This window comes from Podarcis pityusensis (genome assembly GCF_964106645.2).
Source record: "Podarcis pityusensis genome assembly, chromosome: 7".
Taxonomy (NCBI): Eukaryota; Metazoa; Chordata; class Lepidosauria; order Squamata; family Lacertidae; genus Podarcis; species Podarcis pityusensis.
The window spans coordinates 14,727,507-14,755,052 of NC_138031.1; the positions used below are offsets into that span (position 1 = coordinate 14,727,507).

Below are 27,546 nucleotides of genomic sequence, written 5' to 3' on the forward strand. Positions count from 1 at the left end.
TTGCTTACTGCGAAGGATGAGGCAGTGGAGAAGTCAGCAGGGTGCAAATGCTTCGGCAGGAGTGTCTCCACCAGAGCATATGCACCACGATGGCTTCCTCACTTGCAGTAAGCAGCAGCAACCCCCCTGTTGTGGGGCTGGTGCAGTGGCTCAACTTTTGGTAGAAGGAAAGACATCAGGTTTGCACCCCACACACCTGTATTTTGCAGGATACTCCCCAAATCCTTTCAGCAAGGTTCGCAGCCGCTTCTTGTTCAATCCATCGGGCAGCTCATTCTGGAACAGGAATCACAAATTATTTCTTGCACCGAGATGGCCTTTTCCTGCACTTCCTGTCTCTCCTCTCTAACCTCTTTCCTCCGTTTTGAATTCTGCACCTTGCAGTCTCTACTGCAGGTCCTCGTTATGACCAAGCTGCCCTTCTTTTCTGTCCTTTGCACCTTGAAATGCCATCTATTGATTTTCAAAACCAGCTGGGTGCTGCCCTAGAGTGGCCACCCTGTGAGGCACAACTTTTGAGTCAACCGTGCAAAATCACCAGATGTTTGGCGAGAGGGGTATTCCCAGACTGGGATGTTTGCATCTCTCTGGCAGAACTCATCTCGGCCAAGTTGTAAGGGAGAAAGAGCTTGGAATGGGGAAGGAATAAAATGTGGAATGAAACATGTATCTTCCAATTTTTTTTGCTCAGAAACATATTGGGGAGGAGATCCTGCCTTGGCTTTAGTGGTAGTAAAGTAAAGGTAAAGGGACCCCTGACCATTAGGTCCAGTCGAGGCCAACCCTGGGGTTGTGACGCTCATCTTGCTTTATTGGCTGAGGGAGCCGGCGTACAGCTTCCGGGTCATGTGGCCAGCATGACTAAGCCGCTTCTGGCAAACCAGAGCAGTGCACGGAAACGCCGTTTACCTTCCCGCCGGAGCGGTACCTATTTATCTACTTGCACTTTGATGTGCTTTTGAACTGCTAGGTTGGCAGGAGCAGGGACCGAGCAACGGGAGCTCACCCCGTCGCGGGGATTCGAACCGCCGACCTTCTGATCGGCAAGTCCTAGGCTCTGAGGTTTAACCCACAGCACCACCCGCATCCCTTAGTGGTCGTAGCAGAAATTCGAACCCTGGGTGCGCTATTTCCAAGGAGGAAATAGCCTCCTCCACCCTGGTGGCCTCCAGATGTTGGACTCCAACTCACATTGGCCCCAACCAGCATAGCCAATAGTGAGGGAAGACGTGAGTCGTAGTTTAGGAAAACAACAGCACATCTAGAGGGCATCAATGGTAGGGAAGGCTGTTCCATACAGTCAGTCACAGTAGTGGCAACCTTCTATTTCTTATTATTTTATTTATTAATTCCACCCTAAGAAACTCACGGTAGTGTGTGTGGATTTTCTACTTCAGGAATCAGATCTTGGCCCTGCCCTGTCGAAAGTTCTTACCTCTTTATCCTCATGTGACACATCTGGCTGTGGTTTTAACATTTTGGTTTGGATCTTTCCCCTTTTCGATTGCCAGGGTCTCTCTGAGATGCCGGGTGTCACTCTCACTGTCAGCTTGGTAGTGTCAAATTTGCTTTTGGACGACTCTTCAATCACTTTAAACAGAGGTGGGGGAGGCTGAAAATTCAGGAAGGAGATCCATTAAAAACCTTTCAACGCCAGAATATAGAATGTATTCTGTAAAACCCAGCTAAAAATCTAAATAATCCTGATCACTACCTAAATACAAACCAATATGCTGCTGAGTAAGAAATGTAGAGGTTATCTAATTCTAGAAGCCTGTCTAAATTCTGCCCTATAACACACAAGAGGCATTAGTGGATAAGGCAGTTTTCCAAAGACTCAAATCTGGGTTGATCGTTTTTAAGCTTTTAAGGTAGCTATTTTCCCCCTCGATTCATTAGAATGGCGTATGTCAATGTGCAGACTAAATCAAGTAGTTTCCTACCCACCTTAAATCATAAATCAACTCAAAGCCATTATCCTCCAGGGAGAACTCTTCACCTGGTTTGAAGTCAGAACTCTGAGATGTATATTTGCTAAAGTAACACACATGAGGTGTTGCTTGCAGGGGAGAAAAAATCACTGGTTGAGAGGAAGGGTCCCTGGCCCATTGATTTTCCACTGCAACCCCCTCCTCCCACACTGAAGCCATAGATCTCCCACAGCAGAGCATTGGAACTGGAAGCAACTCAGACCAGAGGAAAACACATTCAATTGAAGGCCCAAAGCAACAGTCGGCAGGGACTTCCTAAAGGCATCTGTCAGAACAGAATGCTGGACTGCATGGGCCTTTGGTCTGATTCAAAAGGATCCTTCTGATGTACCTTGTTTACTTCTTTTGTCAGTGCCTGGATGCTATATATGTTAAGGCTGCCGTTCTCCATGACCGCTGCAATGTACCTCCCATTAGGGCTCACGGCGACAAGGCTGATTCCCTCCTCGTGGCTGCCGACATCAAAGAGTAGCTTGCATGTCCTTATGTTGATGACTCTCATGATATTATCTTGACTCAGCACTCCAAGAACCTAGAGGGTAAAGAAGAAGGTGTAAGACAGCTAATGTGGAACGGAAAAAGAGCTTAATTTGCTTTATTAAGCAAACTGACATAACAATGCTGTGATCCTAAGTAGGACTTCTATCTGGGCAGGCATGTGTAAGATTATGCTGTAATATTTTGTAGGCAGGAAAATGGTTTTCATTTACATATGCAGACTCTAATGCAACAGTTTTTTTTAAAAAATTATGCAGACATGGAACTGTTGTCACATGTCTGTTTACATTCCAGCACAGTTTGCTGGGAACTTCTGTTGTGTGTATAGCCTTTGCTTTTCCCCGTCTCTCTGAGAAGACAAAGAGAAAGACGACATGTTTCTTTGTGCTGATTTATGATTAATAAATCTGTAGTTGTAGTATGCTTCCACAAGCCTCACGCCTATTCTGTGTGTGCAGTTCGCTCTGCTGATATAGTGTGCCCTGGCTTTGACGCTTGGGTGCGCAGCCCGAAAACGTGTAATCTGAAGCGTCTATAACCTGAGGTACCACTGTATAAGATGATGCTTTTTTGCTAAAAAAAAAATTATGCAAAAATTGGGCGTCGTCTTATACACAGATAGTGAATGCAAAGTGGGGACGTGCAATTAATGGCAGCAGCAAGCAGGAGATTGGCAGCGGTGATTGGGCGGGTGATTGGTGGCTGGGGCAAGTGGGCGGGTGAGCTGTTGGTGGCAGTGGGTGGGCAGGCAATTGGTGGCTGTGGCAAGCTGTGTGATTGGCAGTGGCTAGGGCAAGCGATTGGTGGAAGTGACCTCCCCCACCCCCCCAAAAGCTAAACAATTTAATTTCTTAATTATGGGTTAAAAAAAATAGGGCTTGTCTTATACATGGGGGCGTCTTATACGTGGAAAAATATGGTATGTGCCAGCTATCAGGAGCTTAGTGAACACCATTCTGTTTCGAACTCTGCCACCCACCTGATTCGAACCACCGTCAAAGCTGTCTGGGAGGAATTCGAGGTGGCGAACGGCTCGCACTTTGGTGGGCATCTGGATGATCCGAAGCAGCTGCTTGGACTCCAAGCACCACAAGTGAAGGTGGTTTGATTTGCCCCCCGCTGCAAGGACACGGCCGTCTCTGCATCCCAAAACAAGACATAGTTGATGTGAATGGCGGGGAAGAGTCACAGCACAGTGGTAGAACACCTGCTTTGCATCCAGAAGGTGTGGATGTCTTCCACCTGACTGTCTGGATAACCGCTGCTAGTCTGGGTAGCTGATACCAAGCCAAGTGGACCAACAGTCTGACTCAGTAAAATGCACCCGGCTCTGCCAGCTGATTGGAGGCAAGCACCTCTGGCCAACAGCAGACGAAAAATAAATCAAAAGGGATGAGACACTGACCAGAGGAGGAATGACTGCTGGGAAGAGTGCAGAGAGAAGAATCCCCATGGTACACCTGTACCAGCAAAACCAGACGCCTTCATCTGCCCCAGCTGGAATAAAACAGATCTCTCCCATATGATACGATAATCTTTATTGTCATTGTCCCATACACAACAACGAAATTGAAAAAATCTACATCATTCAAAAACCAACAAGCCTGCTATCCCAGCCTGGTTAACCCCCTAAAAACTCTGATACCCTATAATTAAATACAATATACTCTCACAGAGACTACCTTACACTGCACTTAAAACAAAAATCACATTTGGATAAAAACTGTTTCTCAGACGGCTAGTCCTAGTCTTTATAACCCTGTACCTTCTTCCAGAAGGCAGAAGCTGAAAGAGATCATTTCCGGGGAGCGCACTATCCTGCGCTATCTCTGCAGCTTTCTTATGAGACCTGGAAGCGTAGATTTGATCCAAGGTGGGAAGAGTGCACCCAATTATTCTCTCCGCAGTCTTTACAACCCTGGACAGCATTGTTTTCTCCCTGACTGTTCAACTCCCAAACCACACACACAGACCATAACTTAATACACTCTCAACAGTACAATGGTAAAATGCCATCAACAGGTCCTCTGAGAGATTATTTTTCTGGATGATTCTCAGAAAATATAACCTCTACTGTGCTCTCTTCATCAGGCCTTTAAGTTAAGGAGTAAGTTGTTTTTCCCGCACCACTCCCCCAACTGCTCAACTTCCTTCCTATAGGCCGCCTCCCCCTCTCCATATCAGTCTCTACAGTCATAGTACGAACTGTAACCTTCCAACAGTTTGACTTCACCACCAAAGGCACAATCTATTGTCTCTCAAGACACATGGATGCCAGATAATCTAACCATAACTCAGCATTACCTAGAAGGACTTCTGCATGGTTGTAGTGTGAATTACCTTGTAACAGCAAAAACTTTGTAGCTCAACGAAGATCCTTCAACAGGCGAAGGCAGCTGAAACTTGCAGCGAAGGGTATCAAACTCCCAGGCAAAAATAGAGTTATCTTTAAAGCAGCTGAGGATGGTGTTACTTAGTGGAAGAAAGAAAACCTGAAATCACAGGGAGGAAGACTTGGAAAGAGTCCATGCATTGAGCAGGAAATACCTCCAAGGTACAGGATTCTAAAATATGTGCTTCCAGATTTCAACTGTTTAATCTCTTACACTTCTGTAATGGGGTAGGACCACATGAGCTTTGAGGTACCCAAGCACTAGGACTCCAGGAGAACCTGGGAAATGGGGGAAGTCAGGCTTGAATTTGTGCAGCACAATCAAGCTCTGGCAAAAGGAGGAAATGCAGGAAGTGATCACTGAAAGCAAATACTTCGCAACTATGGCTGGAGCGGGCCATGTGGTACTGTCTAAGCCTCTCTGAAAGTGTCAAAAATGTTGGCAACCTGGGCAAAGGAAATGTTTCTTTGGACTGACCTTCTGAATGCCCACAGACTGCCGGACTTGCAGCTTTCTTTTCCTCTGAAAAGTGTCGAGATCCCAAAGCTGGGCTGTGTCAGTAGACGACGTGATGGCATATCTACCGGAACCATGAATGGAGATGGAGGACACCGAAGATTCATGTCCTCTCATCCAACTAACAAGTTCTTTGGTATCTAAGGAAAGAAGAAGAGCAAAGAGATAAGACCGTGGTGGGACCTTCTAGCACACAGTCTAATTCAAGCTTCTGGGGGAAGTCTCAGCGGTGTCCGGTGCAAACAGGGGAAGCCATATGAGAGTTGACTCTGGCAGAGATGGTTCAAAGACAGCGTTCCCACCCAGATTTACTTCCAGCCTGAAAGGTAAATCACCTGTCACATGATAAGCGGGTGCACCCCCCCCAGTGTCAAAAACGACCAGTGGAAATACTATCATAGCACATATTTTGTTATGTTCTTTATCTTCGGCTTATTAATAAAAATGTGTTGTTGTTTTAAAAAGGAGAGCAGTGGAGGTTGGGTCAGTTCTGGATCCTGCCCTCAGGATGAAAAGGGTTCCTTCCGTACTCCTGGTTTGATCAAAGATAATAATACTCCAGTTCTGAGGTTTCTAAACAAGTCCATGGACCTCCAGTGGTCTACGAGGGTCATTCTGGGAGTCCATGGTGTATTAGAGGATTTGTGACTGAAGACAAGAGATTGGACACCCCTTGCATTAAACATTAATATTGCTTTTTAACTGCTGTATGATTGCTGTTTTTAAAATAAAACAACTAAAAATCACACAGCATCTAGATCACCACATTACAACTGCTACAACAGGCAGAAAAGCCATTAAGTGGTCCACCAAGATCCTCAACAATTTACAAGTGTTTTGAATTTTCGGTGAGAAAAAGAAGTTGAAAACCGCAGCTCTAGTTTTATCATCACACACATGAGATGAAATAGACACTGAGACGCAGTCATATATAAGGAACACAGGTTTTGTTAACCGTGCTCAGTACCTGTATCGAAGCATTTAATGGAATAATCAGCCAAAGCCACAAGGAATTCTGTTTTCCTGCGGAGATTAAACGCCAGAGCAGTACAAGCTTGCATTGTTCGTTGCACCAGTTTGAACCTATTTGTACAAATCAAAATTATTACTTCAGAGGACAAGGAAACCTCATTGCAGCCATAAATCAAAGAGTGATTGTTAGTAAGACACATGCCTCAATACAGCCTTTGTGATTATATCACAGGCTATATAGTAGCCAAAATAACAGTTGTTAAAATCAACCAAAGTTTGTGAGGTTGAAACGACACAATAAACCATGGTTAGCAAAAACCAGAAGCAAAAGCTTCCAAACTGCTATTTGCGCCTGTTCTTGGCAACAGGGTGGGCAGTGTTTGAGATAAGGCTTCCTTAAGGCTTGCTTTTGCAATACTAAACTATGTTTTAGAGTTACAGAGAAATCAGCCCAGTTTTTTTGAGTATATAAACAACTGGATAGGAACTTACTAGGGTCAGGAGGGGTAATCTAGAAAGAGCTCACCTCACTACTTCATGCTTAAAACTGTGCTAGTGTATGTATCCCTCTACTGACCCACGGTTTATATATTTTTAATCAGAGCACATCAAAAGATCAGAGACAAAGAAGCAGCACTTGCCTGTTGCCCACCAAGTCAAAAACATAGATATTCCCTTGATGATCTCCAGAAAGCAGTGCATCTCCGGAACTGTCAAAAGCCACATTCAAAAAGCGAATGGTCTTGGAATGATAGCCTGTGGCACTGTGAATAATATTTACGATGACTCTGAAAACAAGAAGGTGTCAACAGCATGGTGTTAAGAAGTGGTGAGAGCACCTTCCCCTACCCTGCTTTTTAAGATGCTGTCTAGGTTTGTCGTCGCTTTTCTCCCAAGAAGCAGGCGTCTTTTAATTTCGTGACTGCTGTCACCATCTGCAGTGATCATGGAGCCCAAGAAAGTAAAATCTCTCACTGCCTCCATTTCTTCCCCTTCTATTTGCCAGTGGCCATGATGTTCGTTTTTTGCAAATCAAAAAAATGTGTATAAGATGTCAATACAGTGGTACCTCGGGTTAAGTACTTAATTCGTTCTGGAGATCTGTTCTTAACCTGAAACTGTTCTTAACCTGAAGCACCACTTTAGCTAATGGGGCCTCCTGCTGCCGCTGCGCCACCAGAGGCCAATTTCTGTTCTCATCCTGAAGCAAAGTTCTTAACCCGAGGTACTATTTCTGGGTTAGCGGAGTCTGTAACCTGAAGCGTATGTAACCTGAAGCGTATGTAACACTGTATATGTTTTATCACTGTGGAAAATGATATGCTGAAAATTAATAAAAAATTATTTTAAAAGAGAAGGAAAGGCCAATTCAGTAGGGACTGCATTGGAACCGAAAGGGTAGCCTGTTCCTGGACATGGGAGCTCCACTGATGACACCCAAGGACAGGGTCCCCCCCCCCCAAAAAAAACCCCACATCACCCTAAAGCCCGTTTCCCCGCACGGTTTACCCCTGCTGCGTGGCCGGGGAGGGCTTGCGGTGCCAAATCTTCCCGTCCTCCCGGCTCCCCAGGTCCGAGCTCTGCATCCTGACGGGAAACTGAGGCGAAGCCGCCGCCGCCGCCTCCCGCTCGAAAAGGTTCCAACCGCCCTGGCCCCGCCCCTTGCCAACCGCCGCTCGCCTTCCGTGGCCCCGCCTACTTCGGAAGGCACCAAAATCCCGCCGCGGGGGGGGTTTAGGCCTCCCTCCCCTTCTTTGAGGGTTCCCGAACGCCAAAAGGCAGGAGAGGCTTCTATCTCTCGATCCCCCCTCCGCTTTCTTCTCAGGGTGGGCCAATCCACCCCGTTGCATGCCGGGAGGTGTGGTTTCTTTTCTTTCCACCCGCACAGGTGGAAACTGGCTTGGGAGGCGTTGGGAGGAGGCGGGCCGGTTCAGGTGTTAACGGCCAGGGCTGTGGGGTTAGATTCAGGAGGCTTTAAAGTTTGTTTTTATTGTTTAGCTGCAAGGTTGTCTTGGGTTCTCATTATTCCTCCTCTTTGTGGTAGAAACCGATTTAATTGTATGCATTCTGCGTTTATATGTTCTGATTTTATCCTGTGAACCGCCTGGAGAGCTGCGGGTGTAGGGCGGTGTATAAATTTATTAAATAATAATACAGTAATAATAATAATAATAATAATAATATCACTTATTGATACGTATAGAATGATTTCACAAAGTTAAATTAAGTTAAGCTAGGCAGATACATTAGGCTGAATGTTTCATTATTAAGATACAAAAATACAATCTCAGTAATAAAGTTATAAAATAATAAGAAAGTCACGCACAAGTGGAGGGAAGACACAGGGCAAGAAATAAGAAATGGATAAATGTTGGTACATAATGTGAAAATATGAATTTACACATATAATGTATATGTATCATTAAGTAAAGATTTCATATATGTATTGCAACATTAATAATAAATAAATACATAATAATATCATTTGCTTTAAAAATAAAGTGGACATAACCGCCCACTGTAATTAGAAGCATCTCATGGTGCAAGAATAATCGATCGGAAAGGATTCCGCGGTCATCTAGTCCAACCCCCCCCCCCGGCAATGCAGGAATATCATCGAATGCATACATGACTGATGGCCATGCAACCCCTGCTTAAAATTATTCTTGTTTATTAAATCTGTATACCACCCTTCATCCAAAGATCTCTGGGCGGTTCACAGCATAAAAAAATACAAAACAAAAACACAAAATGCATAATGAGAACAAGAACAAAGCAAACCGATAACCCTCCAAGCAAGAGAGTCCACCATCTCTCTTGGAAGTTTGTTCATGCGCCTTTAAAAAAATGTATTGTGGTAGGTAGACATTCAAGAGGGGCAGCTTCCCAGTACCCACGCAGAGGTAGAGATTTCCTAGGCTTGCCACACGTCAGGAAAAATCCTGACATGCCCTCCCTGCCTTTCGGGGTAAAAATGTAAAAATGGGGTTGGGGAAATGTTGCAGAATCGGAAAAATGTCAGGGAAAACCCAGAAGTATTACAATGTGGTGGAAAAAGCAGTGGGAACAGCTCCAGAAGCTTAAAACCACTACAGTACTGTATTTGTAACTGAGGTTTCCCCCCAAAAGCTCAACAACGTTGGTGGTTTCCTTAAAAAAAGGTCAACTCTGCGGGAGTCAGGAATTACACCTTTTGAAATATGGCAACCCTAGATTTGCGGTTAAGTGTCATGTAAGCTCTGGATAATATATATATGTATAATATGTATAATATATGTATAATATATATATGTATAACATATGTATAATATATATATGTATAATAAGCTCTGGATAATATGTATATGTGTGTGTGTGTGTGTGTGTTATATATATATATATATATATACACATATACATATACACACATATACATACACACACACACACACACACGCATATATATACACACACACACACACACACACACACACCCTCAAAATGTTTTAAATATTTATATTCATCCAGATCGGCTTAGAGAAGAGAGAGACAAACTAATGCACTACAACTAAAGTGTCACACACCCATCTGATACTAGTTACAGGTAGGTAGCCGTGTTGGTCTGCCGTAGTTGAAAAAAAACAAATTAAATTAAATTTAAAAATTCCTTCAAGTAACATGCACACGAAAGCTCATACCAATAACTAAGATAGTTGGTCTCTAAGGTGCTACGGAAAGGATTATTTTATTTTATTTTATTTTGTTCCCTCTGATACTAGTAAGCCAGTCTGGGAAATTATATGCTTGAAGTTGGCATTTAAATTGAACATTAGAGCCGCGGCTTGCAGCAAACAGGGATGAGTTGGGATCAGGATAAACAGTTAAAAAAATAAATTCAAGCCTCTGTATGCTTACTTCCGCGTTTCTACTCTCCCCCCCCCCAACGCGCTCCCACGTGTATGGGTAAACAGGGGTGAGAAACAGCGCCCGCTGTCCCTTTAAGAGCCGGAACTTCCGGCGACGCTCCTTCCGCCCCGCCCCTCCTCAGAGAGAGAGAGAGAGAGAGAGAGAGAGAGGCGGAAACCGGAAGCGGCCGTTGCTCGGCCGAATTCGGCGCGGCCACGTCGGAGGAAGGCGGGCCCCTCCCACCGCCCCACCTCCCGCGGCTTCGCTGTCATAGGAGCGGCTCCGGCGAGCGCGTCGGGCAGCGGAAGGCCCCAGGCGCCCAGGCCTCGCAGCGGCGGCGGAGGGGAGATGTCGGACCTCGGGGAGTGGTTCCGGAGCATCCCGCTCATCACCCGCTACTGGTTCGCCGGCGCCATCGCGGTCCCTCTCGTCGGCAAGCTAGGCCTCGTCAGCCCCTTCTACCTCTTCCTGTGGCCCGAGGCCTTCATCAACCGCTTCCAGGTAAGCGAGTGGGCGGACTGCAACTCCCGGCATGCTCGGCGCGAGCCTGGCGCTTAAGAATCACCCGCGGCGCGGCGCTGTGCATGCCGGGAGTTGTAGTTCATGATTTATTGGGAGTCGGCGTGGGGCTCGGCAGCGCTGGTTGTCAATGGATCGCACGGAGTTGGAAGGGGACCCCCAAGGTTCATCTCGCCCAGCCCCCTCCCTGCGATGCAGGACAGCTGCCTACCGCCGTCCCTGGGTGGGCTCGAACCAGCGACTTTCTGGTTGACAGCCAGGCGCACTGACGCGTTGTGCCACCCGAGGGAGACAGGCGGGAAGTGTCAGTGCTGTGTCATGGCCACCTGTTGGGGGGACGGGACACCCCTTGTAAAGGTGCCTTGTTTTGAGCCCAGGACTTCCTCCCTCTTTCTTGAAAGCAAAGCACACTACCACGCTTTAGTGGGGAATGTTTAGGTCTTTACCATCGTGGGTTCAAATTCCCACAGTAAGTCCTGAAACTCATTCGCCGCATCTGGAAGCTTGAACATCATCATCATCGATATCTCAAAATCAAACATTGTTACTTTGTGTGCAGCCACTTTATCCCCTCCTTTTGTGCAGATGAGTGAATGATACAGTACAGTGGTACCTTAGGATGCGAACGGGATGCGTTCCGGAGCCCCGTTTGCATCCTGAATAGAACGTAAGACGCATGTGCATGGGTCGCGTTTCGCCGCTTTCGCGCATGCGAGTGATGTCATTTTCACCGTCTGCGCATGCGCGAGCGGTGAAACCCGGAAGTAACGCGCTCCGTTACTTCCGGATTGCCGCGGAGCGCAACCCAAAAATACTTATCCTGAAGCATAAATATCCCGAGGTATGACTGTATATGAAGCCAAGTGCTTTGTGTCAGCATCTTGGTTTGTTCAGAAACCATTATGCTTAATCATTTTCTGGTTTGCATATAATAAGGAACTATGACGGAAGGCTTTCTGGTTTGTTTGTTAGGTTGTTGTTTTTTCCTTCCAAGATGGTAGGAGTAAAGCAGGCATGTGATGCTTATTCATGTGCGCAGCGCTTGCTCTACACGTGAGGAGGAGCCTGGGCTAACAAAATGTCTTTACCCTAGTATTGAAATGTCAAGGTAACAGTTCCATTAATAGGGTGAGGAGGCCAGGGCAGAATAGGTTTCCTTCTGGACCTTGCTAGGCCTACAGGACCTTCAGAAAGCAGTAAAGCAGCCATAAATAGAACACCTTCAAGGTGGTGTTCTCTGAAATGCTACATGCATAGCCAGCTAAACATTCTCAATGTGTTTGTGAGACAAGAATCTGGATTTGTTAGGCACTGAGGAAACATTATGGAACTATATAGGCTTCCAATAAAGGGACAGGCTTTATTGAACCAGGGAAGAGCTCGGTTCTTAAAATTAGCATTGTAACAGAGCAGCTTTTAAGTTGGTCACTGGAGGAACAGCTGGTTTGGAATATGCGACGATGAACATGTTGTATCGTGCAAGGGGGACATTATAGGAATTCAAAGAGGCCAAAGTAAAGTAGGATAAAATGTATGTGCCAGATCCGTTTGGAAACAGAGATCATGAATAGATGTTCATTTGTTAATTATAGAAGCCTCTGAATGGATGAACTGGAATGCTTGGTTTTAAAAGAGAGAGTAGATGTATTGGGCATAGTGGGCAATGGTAGCACACAGTTGTCTCCGCATCTGGACTATAGGAAGGACAGAGAAGGGTGTTCTGGAGGTGGTGTTGCTCTGCATGTCAAAGAGGACACAGAGTCCCGTGAGATTGAAATCCCAAAAGGGGCAGACTCCACCACAGAATTGTTAGGTGGTGATATTGGACCCCAAGAATAATTTAGTACTGGGGACCTTCTATCATCTCCCTGATCAAAATGCTCAGGAAGATCTTGAGAAGAGAAGGAGCTCAAGGAGGCATCCAAAAGAAGGAATGTCATAGACAGGATAACAACAGGAAAACCCCCAGAAACCCAGAAGACAAAAGTCAGAGATTGATGTGCATTATAATGAGTGAAATAAGTATTTGATCCCCTATCAACCAGCCAGATGTCAGGCTACCTGGTATCTTCACTGGATGTAACGAGCTGAGATTAGAAGTACCAGCTGTAAGGGAGAGGTCTTATCTGTAATCCCAGCTCGTTACAGTACCTGTACAAAAGACACCTGTCGACAGAAGCAATCAATCCAGCAGATTTCAAAGTAGCCACCATGACCGAGACCAAAGAGCTGTCCAAGGGGGAACTTGTCAGTGATCTCAAGGCAGCTGGGACCATACTCACCATGAAAACAGTTGGTAACACTCTAAGCCATGAAGGACTGAGATCTTGCAGAGCCCGCAAGGTCCCCTTGCTCAAGACAGCACATGTACAGGCCCGTCTGCAGTTTGCCAATGCACATCTGAATTACCCAGAGGAGAACTGGGTGAAAGTGTTGTGGTCAGATGAGACCAAAATCGAGCTCTTTGGCATCAACTCAACTCGCTGTGTTTGGAGGAGGAGGAGTGCTGCCTACGACCCCAAGAACACCACCCCCACCGTCAAACATGGAGGGGCACATATTATGCTTTGGGGGTGTTTTTCTGCTAAGGGGACAGGACACCTTCACTGCATCAAAGGGACAATGAACAGGACCATGTATCATCAAATTTTGGGTGAGCACCTCCTTCCCTCAGCCAGGGCATTGAAAATGGATCGAGGATGGGTATTCCAGCATGACAATGACCCAAAGCACACGGCCAAGGCAACAAAGGAGTGGCTCAAGAAGAAGCACATTAAGGTCCTGGAGTGGCCTAGCCAGTCTCCAGATCTTAATCCCATCAAAAATCTGTGGAGGGAGCTGAATGTTCGAGTAGCTACACATCAGCCTCAAAATCTTACTGACTTGGAGAGGATCTGCAAAGAGGAGTGGGACAAAATACCTCCTGAGATGTGTGCAAACCTGGTGGCCACCTACAAGAAATGTCTGACCTCTGTAATTTCCAACAAGGGCTTTGCCACCAAGTACTAAGTCATCTTTTGCAAAGGGATCAAATACTTATTTCACTCATTATAATGCACATCAATCTCTGTCTTTTGTCTTCTGGGTTTCTGGGGGTTTTCCTGTTGTTATTTTGTCTCTCACAGCTACAATAAACCTACCATTAAAATTATGGACTGGTCATTTCTTCGTCAGAGGGCAAATTTAGCAGGGGATCAAATACTTTCCCCCCTCACTGTAAGTGGATGACTTCTTTCTGTGTCAGAAATGCAAGCATGATCAGCCCCTTGTGGCAAGGCAATTTTTTGTGGCTGCTGCTACTCAGAGTTAGCAGGGCTGGAAATGACATAGGCAGGGAGTTCGCTAGAACAGGTGGAATGTGCTCTATTTTTTGTGTAAAGACAGGCGATGCTTGTGCAAGTCCTACAATATAGCACTGGGGACGTAGCCACCTACTGCTTGGAGATTTTTGAAATATTAAGTGTTATTTAAATGCTGTTATATATATGAAATAAACCACCCTCATAGAAATACATTACAGTGGTACCTCAGGTTAAGAACTTAATTCATTCTTAACCTGAAACTCTTCTTAACCTGAAGCACCACTTTAGCTAATGGGGCCTCCTGCTGCTGCTGCTGCTGCGCCGCTGGACCACGATTTCTGTTCTCATCCTGAAGCAAAGTTCTTAACCCGAGGTAATATTTCTGGGTTAGTGGAGTCTGTAACCTGAAGTGTATGTAACCCGAGGCACCACTATACTTCATTTCTATAGCATGTATAAATTTGGGTCCTCCAAGGAGAAGTTACTTGTGTACTGCCGTGCTCTTGGATCAGAGCTTTCCAAACTTTTCATCTCGCTGACATACTTTTTAGACGTGCATCATTTTGCGACACAGTAATTCAGTTTTACAAGCAAGCTGGAGGTTTAACTAACCTCTTTCCAGCCCCAGGAGGAGCATGGGGAGCATTCGCACAACACATGTACAAACTGCAGCCGACATACTAACATGTTGCAGCACACAGTTTGGAAAGCTCTTGTCTTAAATGATTGTTACTCTGACTTCACCCCCCTACATTTCTCTCCCATCTGCTAGTCAAGTGAGGCTTACATACCATGCATCATGTGGAGTTGCTAAGCTTATGCCATAATAAATTTGTCAGTAGTTAAGGTGCCACAAGACTCTCGGTTGTTTCACTGTAATAAACCTCTGAATTCATACTCTCTCTTTAAAATGTTTGAACAGATCTGGAGGCCAATCACAGCAACCTTCTATTTTCCGGTCGGCCCAGGAACGGGGTTTCTTTACCTGGTGAACTTATATTTTTTGTATCAGTATTCATCACGATTAGAAACAGGTAATGTAACATTGAATATATAACATACTATTTAGTTTTCACATTCAATGGCACTAGTTACCGTCCATCCATTTTCTTTTATAATCTTCTTGTGGCCATAGATGCTAATTTGGATGCATATATAAGAACATAAGAAGCTGCCCTATACTGAGTCAAGGCATTAGTCCATCAAGCTCAGTACTGTCTGCACTGACTGGCAGTGGCTGTCCAGGATTTAAAACAGAGGGACTCTCCCAGTCCTACCTGGAGATGCCAGGCATTGAGTCTGTGACCCTATGCATGCGAGGCAGGGTCTCTGTCAATGGAGCTGTGAGAATCTCATCTTGCTAGGATGCAGAACTCGCAGGGTTGCATCCAAACTTCTGCATATTCTTCATGCAGCCCTTAGCGCTGCCTCCTAGCTGCCACCTTCTGGGGCAGCTTTCTGAGGGGCATGAGGCTGCAGGGAGAATTTGTGAAAACAGCCTCTCTCCTCTAGTGGGAGAGGGCCCTGGGCAGAGTACCCATGATAGTCTGGACCCATGGGAGGTTAATGAAAATTCCAAGTGTTTGTGTGTGTGCAGTGCTAGTCTTTGGGGCATGCTCAGACACTTGCCCTGTGAGGGTTTTGGGAATGAGAGGAAAATGGAGGCTGGTTATTTTGAATCAAGGTGCTGTTTTGAGACTGTGTGGTCTGAATTCACTGGTACAGTCATACCTTGGATTCCGAACGCCCTGGAACTTTGGCTCCCGAACGCCGCAAACCTGGAAGTGATTGTTTTTTAGCGTTCTTTTGGAAACGTCCGGCGGGGCTTCCATGGCTTCCAATTGGCTGCAGGAGCTTCCTGTAGCCAACCGGAAGCCTCGATTTGGTTTTTGAACGTTTTGGAAGTCGAATGGATTCCGTTTGACTTCCAAGGCATGACCGTACCTCAAAGATGCACTGCAGCGTTGTTTCCTGTATTTTTTGCAGAAAAATAATGCTAGATCCAAAGCTGGTACCCATACTAAATAAAGAGGCTTTCCTCTCCCCAAATGTGGAGATGATATATGTCGTATCTATTAAAACAGCCAGTTTCCCCCCCAAGCATTTCTTAACTGGAAGAAAAACCTTCCCTGACTCTTCCTGCGGGCTCCTGAAATGGATCAGCCTCTCGTTTCTTCCTCTGAACGAAAGCCGCAGTTGTGTCGTGCAATATAATCATAGCCCTTAAGATCCACCCAGTGTCTCTGGGGGGAACAATGCAAAACAACTGCCAAGGTTTCAGCTCGCTCTAACGCCACTCTTTTGTTCACAGGCGCTTTCGATGGAAGACCCGCCGACTATATGTTCATGCTTCTCTTTAATTGGATCTGCATAGTTGTATCCTTTTTTATTTGCTACACCAACGTTTTGGCATGTTTGAGTTCTGCAGAGGGGTGAGAGTCTGTTGTGTGGTCCTCATCTGTGTTCAGTCACATATCCACTGCATGGCCTTAGTAGTTGTAGTAAAGTAAAGTAAAGGTAAAGGGACCCCTGACCATTAGGTCCAGTCGTGACCGACTCTGGGGTTGCGGTGCTCATCTCACTTTATTGGCCGAGGGAGCTGGCGTACTGCTTCCGGGTCATGTGGCCAGCATGACTAAGCCACTTCTGGCGAACCAGAGCAGCACATGGAAACTCCGTTTACCTTCCCGCCGGAGCGGTACCTATTTATCTACTTGCACTTTGACGTGCTTTCAAACTGCTAGGTTGGCAGGAGCTGGGACTGAGCAACGGGAGCTCACCCCGTGGCAGGGATTCGAACCGCCGACCTTCTAATTGGCAAGTCCTAGGCTCTGTGGTTTAACCCACAGCGCCACCTGCGATCCTCCAGTAGTTGTAGTAGTATTTATTAAATTTGTATACCACCCTTCATCTGAAGATCACAGGGCGGTTCATAACGTAAAAATACAGAACGAGAACACAAAATATATAATCAAAAACAGAACCCAATACCCCCCCAAAAACACATTCAAAAGGCCATACATTGTTTAATCAGCTGAAGAGTGATATTTTTGCCTGGCAGCGCCAAATGAGCCTCCCTTGGGGGAGCATTCCACAAATGGGGAGCCACCGCAGAAAAGGCCCATTCTCGTGTAGTGGACCTCTTGTGGAGGGGGCACATGAAGAAGGGCCTCAGGTGATGACCACAGGTTGGTTCATATGGAGAGAGGCGGTTCTTGAGCTGTTGTGGTCCTGAACCATTTAAGGCTTTACAGGTCAAAGCCAGCATTTAGTCAAGTTAATCTGCTTCACTCCTTTCTGCCCCTTTTGTACTATGATGTCTTGTTAATAATTATTCATAATAATTTTATTATTTATACCCCATCCACCTGGCTGGGTTTCCACAGCCACTCTGGGCAGTTTCCAGCACATATAAAACATAGTAAAATGTCAAGCGTTAAAAGGCTCCTGATACAGGGCTGCCTTCAGATGTCTTCTAAATGTTGTGTCGTTCTTTATCTCCTTGATATCTGGTGGCTTTGTGTTTGACTGTACGTGTAGGAATTGTTGTAAGGATTGCAGGTAAAAAAACCTCAGAAAGATGCTGTATAAATAGTTTTAGAATAGGGCATCACTGGCCCTGTACTAAACCCTGATTGAGTGGCTGAGCCTTAATGAGCTCAGAGTGAAGTGTTGGGCCTGTGCCTGTCTGCTTCTTGTGTAGCTAGGGGAAGGACTTCTGCCAAGTTGAGTTTAGCTTTCGAGGAATCTTGGCTTCGCATTCTGTAAAAAAACAGTACTCCTGGCTTAAAATGACTAACGGTTTAACAGTGGCAGCTTCAAATTTGGCAACTGTGTTACACCAGGATACCTCATTCGTACCTAATGCTAAGATGAGATTCTTTGAAAGCAGAACTAAACTTTGCAGAAGTCTTCCTCCTGGTCCTGCCGGAGGAGAGGTGAGAGGGGAGCAGGCACATCCTTTGTTGCACTTGAGTCCATTGAAGCTTGCCTGCAGAACAGTAATGGCAGTGTCTAGTATGTCCGGCTAACAGAACTTTTTCTTCTGCACTGTACTGTGTTGAATCTGATTCACTTGCTCTCTCACCAGCAATATTTCCACAGGCTGTTTCAAAGCCATGCTGTGGGTTTCCAGACAGATTCTGTCCATCTCTTTTAGTCCCTTGAGTTAAATGTGCCTCATCACAAGGTTGCGCTTCTTGTCTTCTGTTTTAGTTTGGTTTTCCTTAGTGAAACAATGAAAGATTACTGGTTTGGCAATGAATATGCAGGTAAGCATGTCTGTTTTCAAAGCAATCTGGCTTCTAAAGTGCCAGGTCTTTCGTGCCACTTGTACAGAATTCATGTGGGCCAGTTCAGATCAGAGTGGATTATGTGTACTGTGTATTCAATACTCTCCCATCTAAACCAGTGTGCTGGCAGGGAGAAAAAGGGTCAGTTTGTGTTTCTGAACACCTGAAAGCACCAAGCAAAACACTCCGCATTCCTGTCCAGCAAGTTTGGTGTGAATTTTCTGCTGATACCCAAGTGCAAAACTGTAGGAGAAATAACCTTGAGAGAAAATGGCTGCATTCAGGTTTTAACAATACTTTGCTGCGACCCTCCATGTCTCTCTGTCTCTCAGAACATTCCCCAACCACACCCTCCCCAAGTCTGTCTGTCTGTCTCGCACACGATTGGCCTTGCTTTGCATTGAAAGGTGCCCTTGAACTCTGATAATGTTTCATGTTTGCCTGGAGGACAGAGAAAAGGGTGTGGGTGGGTGTTTTGTCTACTGTGCAAAGGTAAATTTTACATTAGTCGATACTGTTTTGTGGACGTGTCTCTTCGGCTCCCCTGCTCCTCTCACGCAGCTGCAAGGAGGAGAGATTGGAAGCTTTCCCTTCTGTTCTTATCCAACTGCAATTTTGCATCGTGTCCACACAGGGTGTATTGTGCTTTCTCTGTGGTGTGACCGAAAGAAGCAGGTTTAGGAAGCTGGCCGCAGAGTAGGCATTGGACAGTGAAAATAGGGGCCAGGGCTTCTGATCTTCTCACAGGCATGCTTTGGAAGGAGAAATTACATAGGCCTAAGACTTATTCACGTAATGTAGGGTTGGGGAACCTCTGGCCACCCAAATGACTACAACCCACATTGTCCTTGATCATTGCTTATGCTGACTGTGGCTGATGGGAGTTGGGCACTCCAGCAATATATGTGGAAACCACCAGTTTTCCATCGCTGGTGTAATGATGATAAACCACATCATACCCCTTGAATGCATTCTATGCCTGTTGTTAGCCAGGCGGTAAGCAGTCTTACCAATGTCAACAGTGACTTGGTAGGTGCATTCCTTTTCAGCCAAATTTCAGCTGAAGCTGCCGTAAAGCCTTTGCCCTTTATAGGAATAACTTCCAAGATGTGCCTGGAGCATCAGGCAGAGTTTCCAACTGCACCCTGTTCTTCTCAAACTCAGACTCCCATATTTGGGCTCTAGGAGCTATAAGACCTTTTGATTTCCAGAAAGAGGGAGAGGTGTACATTCCTGCTTTTGATTACGTCTCTACTGTGAGACTTTGAGGCTGAAACCATTTCCTGGGAGTTTCATAAGAGCACCTCTTGGGATTGTATCCGTGAACTCCTTGCCAGCTGCATTGGGCCCAACCTCTCCCTACTCTCTCTGAGGGTTTCCATCTCAGGGCCTTCTAGGCCACTCGTGCCCAGTTCTCCCAAATGCATGCATCATTTTGCACCGCAGAGAAGAATCGTATTTAACTTTGCATCTAAAATAGCCAGTCAGCCCCAATTGTTTAAGATATGTGTGTGTGTGTGTAATCTAACTTTCAGGTAATTAAGCAAGCCTGGTGCTGACACCTCTGTCAAACTGTCCTTGCCAATCGCACAATCACATCTCTCAGTCACATTAGCTTTTTAAAAAAGATCTTGTTGAAAGTAAATCAACACCATTTTTTCTTGCGATGGAACTCATTACGCAAGAACCAACACGGATGTTATGAATAAGGAGGCCTAAAAACCTGCAATCCCCCTGTTTGTGCTCAGTTCTGTCAGTGCAGAATCAGGAGGGGATCGCTGGACTTAATTTTAAAGTCTATTTTTATTTCTATAATTTGAGCAGACTCCTGTAATCTCAAGGGCTGCAATCTGAGGTATATTTCCATGGAAAATACACTTGGTGAGATGGTGGCAAAATCAGTGGGACTTAATTCTAGGAATAAACAAGGCTAGGAACCAAGTATTTCTCTGTGCACCAATCCTTCATCACTTGTGACCCACTAAGCTGAAGGCAGCCCACAAGCCATGTATTGTGGTTTGACCGATCTTGACAACAGGCCTTTGTATTTGCTATCTGCGACAGGCAGCAAAACCAGATTTCTCGCGCCCCGGCATGCTGTCCTGTCTGGTGATAGGCTGCTTTCTGCTTGGCAGATCTCAAATTAGGGAACCTGGGGCAAAGAGGGAAAACGCCTTTCTAAAACATTTTTTCAATGACGATGTGCTGTCAGGTGTGGAGAGACCTCTCTGTGGCAGGCATCCATTAAAGAGCCACAGCAAGCTTTGGGCTTCTGTGCTCTCTCTCCTGCTTGCTCTGGCACAGCTGTTAGAAGACCAGAAACGTTTTCATCTGTTTTATATGAACCACAGCTTAGTGTGTTGGCTGAACTCTAAGCTATGGATAATTGTAACTATAGTTAGTGATAACAACTCAAGGTTATAGCCAGTTCTCAGATTCAAGTGACATGCTGCAGTTAATCAAAAACAAAAGGCAGAGATTTCAAACTCCCCTGTGCAACCATGTCAGGAGTGGGGAGGAGACACGCGCCAGAGTCTTGTTTCCATAATACTAAATCCAGGTTTGAAGTTATGTGCAAATTGGAGAGAACACTAAACAGGCCTCTGCGTTTTTTTTTATTGTGAACCTTCTGCAGTTGCTTAGGTCTCCTGTACTGAATCTCAATCTTTTTGTCTCTTCATTCTCTTGCTTCCCTTGTAGCTGCTGATGATTCCCTTGATCATGTCCGTACTTTACGTTTGGGCCCAGCTGAACAGAGACATGATAGTGACATTTTGGTTTGGGACACGGTTTAAGGTAAGGCCAAAGGGCTTTCCCCTTTCCTCAAGCCTTCTGCCCATATCAAAGGAACTGCTCGCTCATTGAGGAAGGGAGACAGTTCCCCCCTGTGACTACTTGTCCCTTCCAGATTCTTAAAGGGATACTGGCATCAGAGGATCTCTTTTGCTGCCTCTGAAGGTGTTTCACTTCCAAGCCTTTCTGCAGGGTAGCCTCGGAGTTGATATCATGTGCCTTGGCCACAATAGACGTCGACCTATGTGTGAGATGGCAATGTCTTTATACTACATTGTATGCTCTAGAAACACCTTGCGATGCTCCAGCCAGGCAGGGGCCTGTAGCAGAGCGCCTTGACCTTTACCCACCTCCCTGATGCTACTAGCCACCTCATGTCAGATCGCCATGCTTTCTCTTGGCTGCCAGATACGTAGTTGTGGGGTCTATGCTATCATGGAATGTTAGGATTGGAGAAGGGGATTTGTCATCCTTGTCCGGTATGCAATGAGGAGGTGTACAGACAAGGAAAATATTGGCAAAGGCAGTGCAGGATGGGAGGGAAAGGCAGAGTCGGGAGAGAGATTTTATGCCAGCAGAGGCAAGGGATGGAGCAAAAAAGCTGAAGGGGATTTAACTGCAACTTGGGTGTCCTGATAGCATGTTGCAACCCAGGGAGAGGTACTGTACTTCTAAAATGTGAATTACATGTCACCGACTAGGTAGAGCAAAACCTCCATAGTTGGGGGGGGGGGAAACGTCTATATCAGCTAGACTGGGAGCGGCCGCCGAGACCACATAACACTGGTCTTGACCTTTAAATCCCTAAATGACCTCAGCCCAGTATACCTGAAGGAGCGTCTTCACCCCCATCGTTCTACCTGAAAACTGAGGTCCAGCACCGAGGGCCTTCTGGCGGTTCCCTCATTGCGAGAAGCAAAGCTACAGGGAACCAGGCAGAGGGCCTTCTCGGTAGTGGCACCCGCCCTATGGAACGCCCTCCCATCAGATGTCAAAGAGATAAACAACTACCTAACATTTAGAAGACATCCGAAGGCAGCCCTGTTCAGGGAAGTTTTAATGTGTGGTATTTTAATGTATTTTTAATCTTTGTTGGAAGCCACCCAGAGTGGCTGGGGAAACCCAGCCAGTTGGGCGGGGTACAAATAATAAATTATGATGATGTTGATGATGATGTCATGAAATAACCATGGGGTTGTTTCCAGTGATGTGAGCGGAGCTCTGTTTGATCCAACTGGAGCCCGCTGGATCAGCCTAATAGCCCACCTAGTCCAGCAGCCTGCTCTCTCAGGGGCCAGCCAGCCACTGACTTTGCCTTTCTCTGCTCCTCAAATATGCTCCAAAATGGACCCCAACCCTCTGGAGCAGATTTTCAGGGTGTGCAGTGGGCTTCAGAGATGAGCAGATGGAGATGAGCTCTGTTGTGCAAGTGGAAGTCATCAACATTGGATGCAACCCCTGTACATTAAATGCTCAATAATGTATTTAGCTAGCTATATTTCCGTCAGGGACTTGTATTTGGAGAATTCTGAAGCAGGTAGAGACTAAATTGCGCTCTTCAGTTTCCTTGTTCACAGCACGTTTGCATGTGCTCTTGTTGTCCTAGGCATGCTATCTACCGTGGGTTATCCTGGGATTCAACTATATCATTGGAGGCTCGTAAGTATCCCCAAATACCTGTTTTGTATTACAGTAAATACAGTCCTTAGAGTAACATGTGGCTTACCTCCATACCCCGAAGGACATCTGAAACATCTGGATAATTAAGAGGAATGTGTGTGAATGCAGTAGCCTTTTTTTTTGCAGTGGCAAGGAGACGCTCTTTCCCTTGCATTGCCCAGCAATTCCACTGACCCAACCTCCAGATCTTCACTGGCGGGTTTCTCAGTGAGCAATTTCCATGGCGAAAGGTCCCAGCCATCGTACCAGCCCTGCTCAAGCTGCAGTTGCTCCTGCATGAGCAGCAGGCTCCTGTGCTCTTCTCTCTCCAAAAGAAAAAGTGAATGCAAGAAGGAAAGGAACTTCCTGTGCCCGTTTGACTCTTCCGTCTGCCTTATTTTTTAGCCTGTCCTTTGAGCATGGTAACTGCTAGGAGTTGTAGCTTTGGGCATGTATGGTACATTTTTTGCTGCCATATAGGAGTATAGCAATATAGGAGTATTTTGCTGCTATACAGGAGAGTCAACGTGGTGTAGTGGTTAAGAGCGGTGGACTCGTAATCTGGTGAACCGGGTTCGCTTCCCCGCTCCTCCACATGCAGCTGCTGGGTGACCTTGGGCTAGTCACACTTCTCTGAAGTCTCTCAGCCCCACTCACCTCACAGAGTGTTTGTTTTGGGGGAGGAAGGGAAAGGAGATTGTTAGCCGCTTTGAGACTCCTTAGGGTAGTGATAAAGTGGGATATCAAATCCAAACTCCTCCTCCTCTTAGGGATAGGAGCCCAAGGCTGCCCCTCCCTCCAGCCCCAGCTTAGCCTCCTTGGCTGTATGTTGGGGCCACCAAGAAGATTTATTGCTCAGATAAGTCCTGGCGTCCAGCCCGCTTCGGCTGCGCAGCTACCGGCCAGGCCTCCGCACTTCGAAGGGCCACATTCCGATGCTCTGAGCAAACGCAGAGTTAAGCAGCGGTAAGAGAAAGCTGCAAACTTCAGTGCTTTCTTCAGTGTGCTTAAATAAAGTCCACTCAGGATCTTAGCAGCTAAAAGCAGTTTTATTTACAGCAGACTATCCATTGTCGAACAGCATCGTGAAAAACACGTCCACTCTCCTCAAAAACGAAAGTAGAGAAAAAAACAAAGGCTGGAGACTCTCAGATATGACGCAGAATCTCCCCCCTCCCAAATAGTAGGCAGGGCGTACACTGTTTAACCCTGTAAGCTCAGGTTCTCCTCACAGGTTCAGTGTGCATAGATTGCCTTCAGGTCGGCAGCAGAAAATGCTTTACTACAGAATTGTTCAACGCTGATCCCATTCTCTTCTCCCTGCAGTATCATCAATGAGCTGATTGGCAACCTGGTTGGCCACCTGTACTTTTTCTTAATGTTTAAATATCCAATAGACTTGGGAGGAAGAAATTTCCTATCAACGCCTCAGTTCCTGTAAGTTGTTTTATAAGGTTTTCTCCGTTTTTAAAAGGAAAATCAGGTTGCTTATTAGGAAACATTTGAGTTATCCTATTTGAAAAAAAAGGGTTTATAACAGTGATAACTAGAGAATTTAGGTGACCCAAGCAAGCTTTTCCAGTTTGCTGGATCTATGATGGGGTCTTCCACATTTATCAGAGCATGCATCTCTGACAGCGAAACCAATAAGGAGAGCTTTTCAACTGAAACTTTTAGAAGCCATGAATCAAAGAGGAAGATGACAATAGACTTGTAAAATGAAGTTTGAAAACAAGTAATTCAACTTAAACTGGCTTACGCATGCTTACTCAAAAATGCCTTTTTGAATTAACGTGGGGAGGAAGCAGCAGCAGAGATACATTTCAGACATCGTGATATATCAGCATATATCAATATTTAGCTGTTGATATATCACAATGCTGAAAACCAGATCTTGCCCAGTCCTCGATGCAAGCACACATACTCACAATCTCTCTCTCTCTCAGAAAACATACTGGTTCTATCCCAGTTCAAAGCCAAAGAGTGAGATACACCCACACCGTTTCGAGGGGAGAAATAATTGCTGTATCTCTTAAGAGAGCTGCCTAACACTTCCTGTAACCCATAGGTGACACATTTGCAGATCCTGCCAAATGTGACAGATCGTCCGTTTTTAAACTGGGGCATTTAACACTTCTTAACGTATTAATAAGGGACACGGGTGGCGCTGTGGTCTAAACCACAGAGCCTAGGACTTGCCGATCAGAAGGTTGGCGATTCGAATCCCCGCGACGGGGTGAGCTCCTGTTGCTCGGTCCCTGCTCCTGCCAACCTAGCAGTTCGAAAGCACGTCAAAGTGCAAGTAGATAAATAGGTACCGCTCCGGCGGGAAGGTAAACGGTGTTTCCGTGCGCTGCTCTGGTTCGCCAGAAGCGGCTTAGTCATGCTGGCCACATGACCCGGAAGCTGTACGCCGGCTCCCTCGGCGAATAAAGCGAGATGAGCGCCGCAACTCCAGAGTCAGTCACGACTGGACCTAATGGTCAGGGGTCCCTTTACCTTTACCTTTTATGTATTAATATGCAATGCTTTCCCTCCCACTAAGCTAGGAAGGGCAATGCTTTTGAGATATCCCTGAGTGTTTGATAAAAGAATGAAAACTGACAAAAGAACTTCAGACTTGTTAGGGGGTCTGCCAAAACAGTTCCAATTAGGTTAAAACTGCACTCAAAGGGGCAGGGTGGGATTGAACAGTATCTTAGCCATATGTCATCCCATCATTTTGCTGTTTGGCCAGTTTATAGCTCTTACTGTGTAGATTCTACACGCACAATGCCACAAAGCTGGAACTAGTCCTGATTTCAGAAAGACCAGGCATATTTGAACGGCTCTTTTCCTTGGCCCCCAGGTACCACTGGCTGCCGAACAGGAGAGGAGGAGTCTCTGGATTTGGGGTGCCCCCCGCCAGCATGCGCAGGCCTGCAGAGAACCGCCAGGGCGAAGGGAGACACAACTGGGGCCAGGGTTTCCGGCTGGGCGATCAGTGAAAGAACTTCCTGCTTTTTCTCTTCTTCTTTTTTTCCTTTTTGTGTGTGCGGGACATCTTCAACCATTCACGGGAATGGCTCCTACTGAGGAGTGTACTCAAGAACTGGGTTTGCTCGAGGGCAATTGGGTCTGGCCCATTAAGAAATCTTAACTTTTTCTTTTCGTTCCTGGTGGAAGATGACACAACGGAAGGCACAAGATAGATTTTACTCCAGGCTGTTGAATAGTGCTCAACTCAGTGCTGCCATTAAAAAAAAAAAAAAGAACACACATTTTTAATATTGTCTAGCACAGTGTATTTTCTTTTACCAACCTCTCCTCAGGTGAATTTTATGTTGTTGCATCTGAATTTCACGCCTTTCTTTGCGTAAGAGCCCTACAGTCCAGTAAGAATCTACTCCTTGGGTCAGAGAATTGTCCAACACAGTAACTGGTGGTAAAAAGGGTTACTTCAGAGTTTGCTGTAATACTAACTAGCAGGAGCTCTTCGGGTATTGATAACTATGTTGGTATTTATTTAGCAGGATCAGAGCCTAAAATTTCCTGTGTAAGGCATCAGATATGTGTTTTGACTGGAGGAGATGCGAACCTAGGCCACTGAGGCAGAGCGCTAGCTCTCTCTTGGGAAATTTTTGCTGCGGCCATCTAAATGCCTCTGCCTCTTCAGCTGTAGATTGGGGGCACTTTAATGCCAGTCCTGTGCACACACTCACTTGGTGGGGCTTACTTCCGAGTAAATAACATGCATAGGACCGAGACAAAACTCAGTTCTTTGGAATCTGTAAGGTAATCACGCTTGGGTTTGTATCTTGTAAAGGGGAAGGCAAGCCGTGAAAAACAAAGTTGGAGAGTTAGCAAAAATGATTTTGTGTTTTCAAACAAGACTCCCGACCAACCGGTGCTTCAACATTTCTCATCCTGGAAGAAAATTTGGGTACCTGCGAATGTTCAGTAGTAACCTTCATTGCAAGTTAAGCTGCTCGATTATAATACGAGTAATGGGTATCAAACGACTGATGACTTGTTTTATGTGGGGTGACACTGGAGATATTTGGATAGAGGGAGGAGAAAGCAGACCTAACCTTGTCCTCCCAATCCGCTGGTTTGTTCCTCTTCCTCCTCCTCTCTCCCCCATCCCCAAGCAAACCACACCAGGTTGTGCTTACCTGTGTTCCCACCTGCAAAATGGGACTGCAAAACATTTCACCCAGCTGCACAAAGTAGGCACTCTTTCCATAGCACTGCAAACATGGAAAGTGCTGTAGAAGTGATTATGAATGCTTTGGGTTGCAATTGCTACTGATATTTCTCCATGCATCAAAGGTGTAGCCAATGGGGCACCCTCAAGATGTTGTCGGACCATCATCAGGGCCAACTGCATTTGGAGGGAACTGTGTTGTCTAGCCTTGCTCTGCGTATATTTGTATACTCAACTGGGGTAGGGTGGGGTTGGTGAGAGCGGTATTTTCACCAGATTTCGCTTTCCCAGAGGGTGAACCCACTGCGGCAGTCTTCATTGAGGAAAGCAGAAACCTTGCAATTATGTGTCTTGATAGTGGGAAAACGTATATATTAAGAAATCATTTAGCAGTGTCCTCATGGTAATAAACCTTCCGGTGGCTCTTGCTTTTTTTACAAATACATATTTGTAATAAAAAAGATGGCATTTCCCCAAGGCCAGAATAGATTTGTCATTAATTCTGGCTTGTAGCACTTGGGAACCCAAAGTCCTATAGCA

The 27,546-nt window shown here is 45.9% G+C and overlaps 2 protein-coding genes across 2 annotated transcripts in view; one reads left to right on the forward strand and one right to left on the reverse strand.

Annotated features, from left to right (window-relative positions):
• Positions 1–8,035, reverse strand: part of TBC1D31 (TBC1 domain family member 31) — a 35,677-nt gene extending 27,642 nt beyond the window's left edge. The window contains exons 1-9 of the mRNA XM_081012537.1: positions 7,880–8,035; positions 7,012–7,158; positions 6,366–6,481; positions 5,360–5,538; positions 4,830–4,981; positions 3,469–3,628; positions 2,323–2,523; positions 1,436–1,612; positions 197–276 (exon numbers count right to left, since the gene is read on the reverse strand). Of these exons, the coding sequence (XP_080868663.1) occupies positions 197–276; positions 1,436–1,612; positions 2,323–2,523; positions 3,469–3,628; positions 4,830–4,981; positions 5,360–5,538; positions 6,366–6,481; positions 7,012–7,158; positions 7,880–7,956 (1,289 nt within the window). The 5' untranslated portion in view covers positions 7,957–8,035. The remainder of the gene's footprint in view (positions 1–196; positions 277–1,435; positions 1,613–2,322; positions 2,524–3,468; positions 3,629–4,829; positions 4,982–5,359; positions 5,539–6,365; positions 6,482–7,011; positions 7,159–7,879) is intronic.
• A 2,442-nt stretch (positions 8,036–10,477) lies between these two features.
• Positions 10,478–27,483, forward strand: DERL1 (derlin 1). Its single transcript, XM_081012920.1, has 8 exons — positions 10,478–10,756; positions 14,999–15,110; positions 16,388–16,452; positions 18,321–18,347; positions 21,069–21,164; positions 22,768–22,820; positions 24,147–24,257; positions 25,669–27,483. Exons 1-8 carry the CDS (start codon positions 10,604–10,606, stop codon positions 25,805–25,807), a joined length of 756 nt encoding a protein of 251 aa, XP_080869046.1. The 5' UTR covers positions 10,478–10,603; the 3' UTR covers positions 25,808–27,483.
• The last annotated feature ends 63 nt before the right edge of the window (positions 27,484–27,546 follow it).

Bases quoted from the DNA above. Each gene is read 5' to 3' on its own strand.
- DERL1 (XM_081012920.1), top strand. From the start codon at position 10,604: ATGTCGGACCTCGGGGAGTGGTTCCGGAGCATCCCGCTCATCACCCGC. The intron at 15,111-16,387 runs GTAATGTAACAT...TTTTGTTCACAG, and splicing joins TTCATCACGATTAGAAACAG to GCGCTTTCGATGGAAGACCC. The intron at 21,165-22,767 runs GTAAGGCCAAAG...TTGTTGTCCTAG, and splicing joins GGTTTGGGACACGGTTTAAG to GCATGCTATCTACCGTGGGT.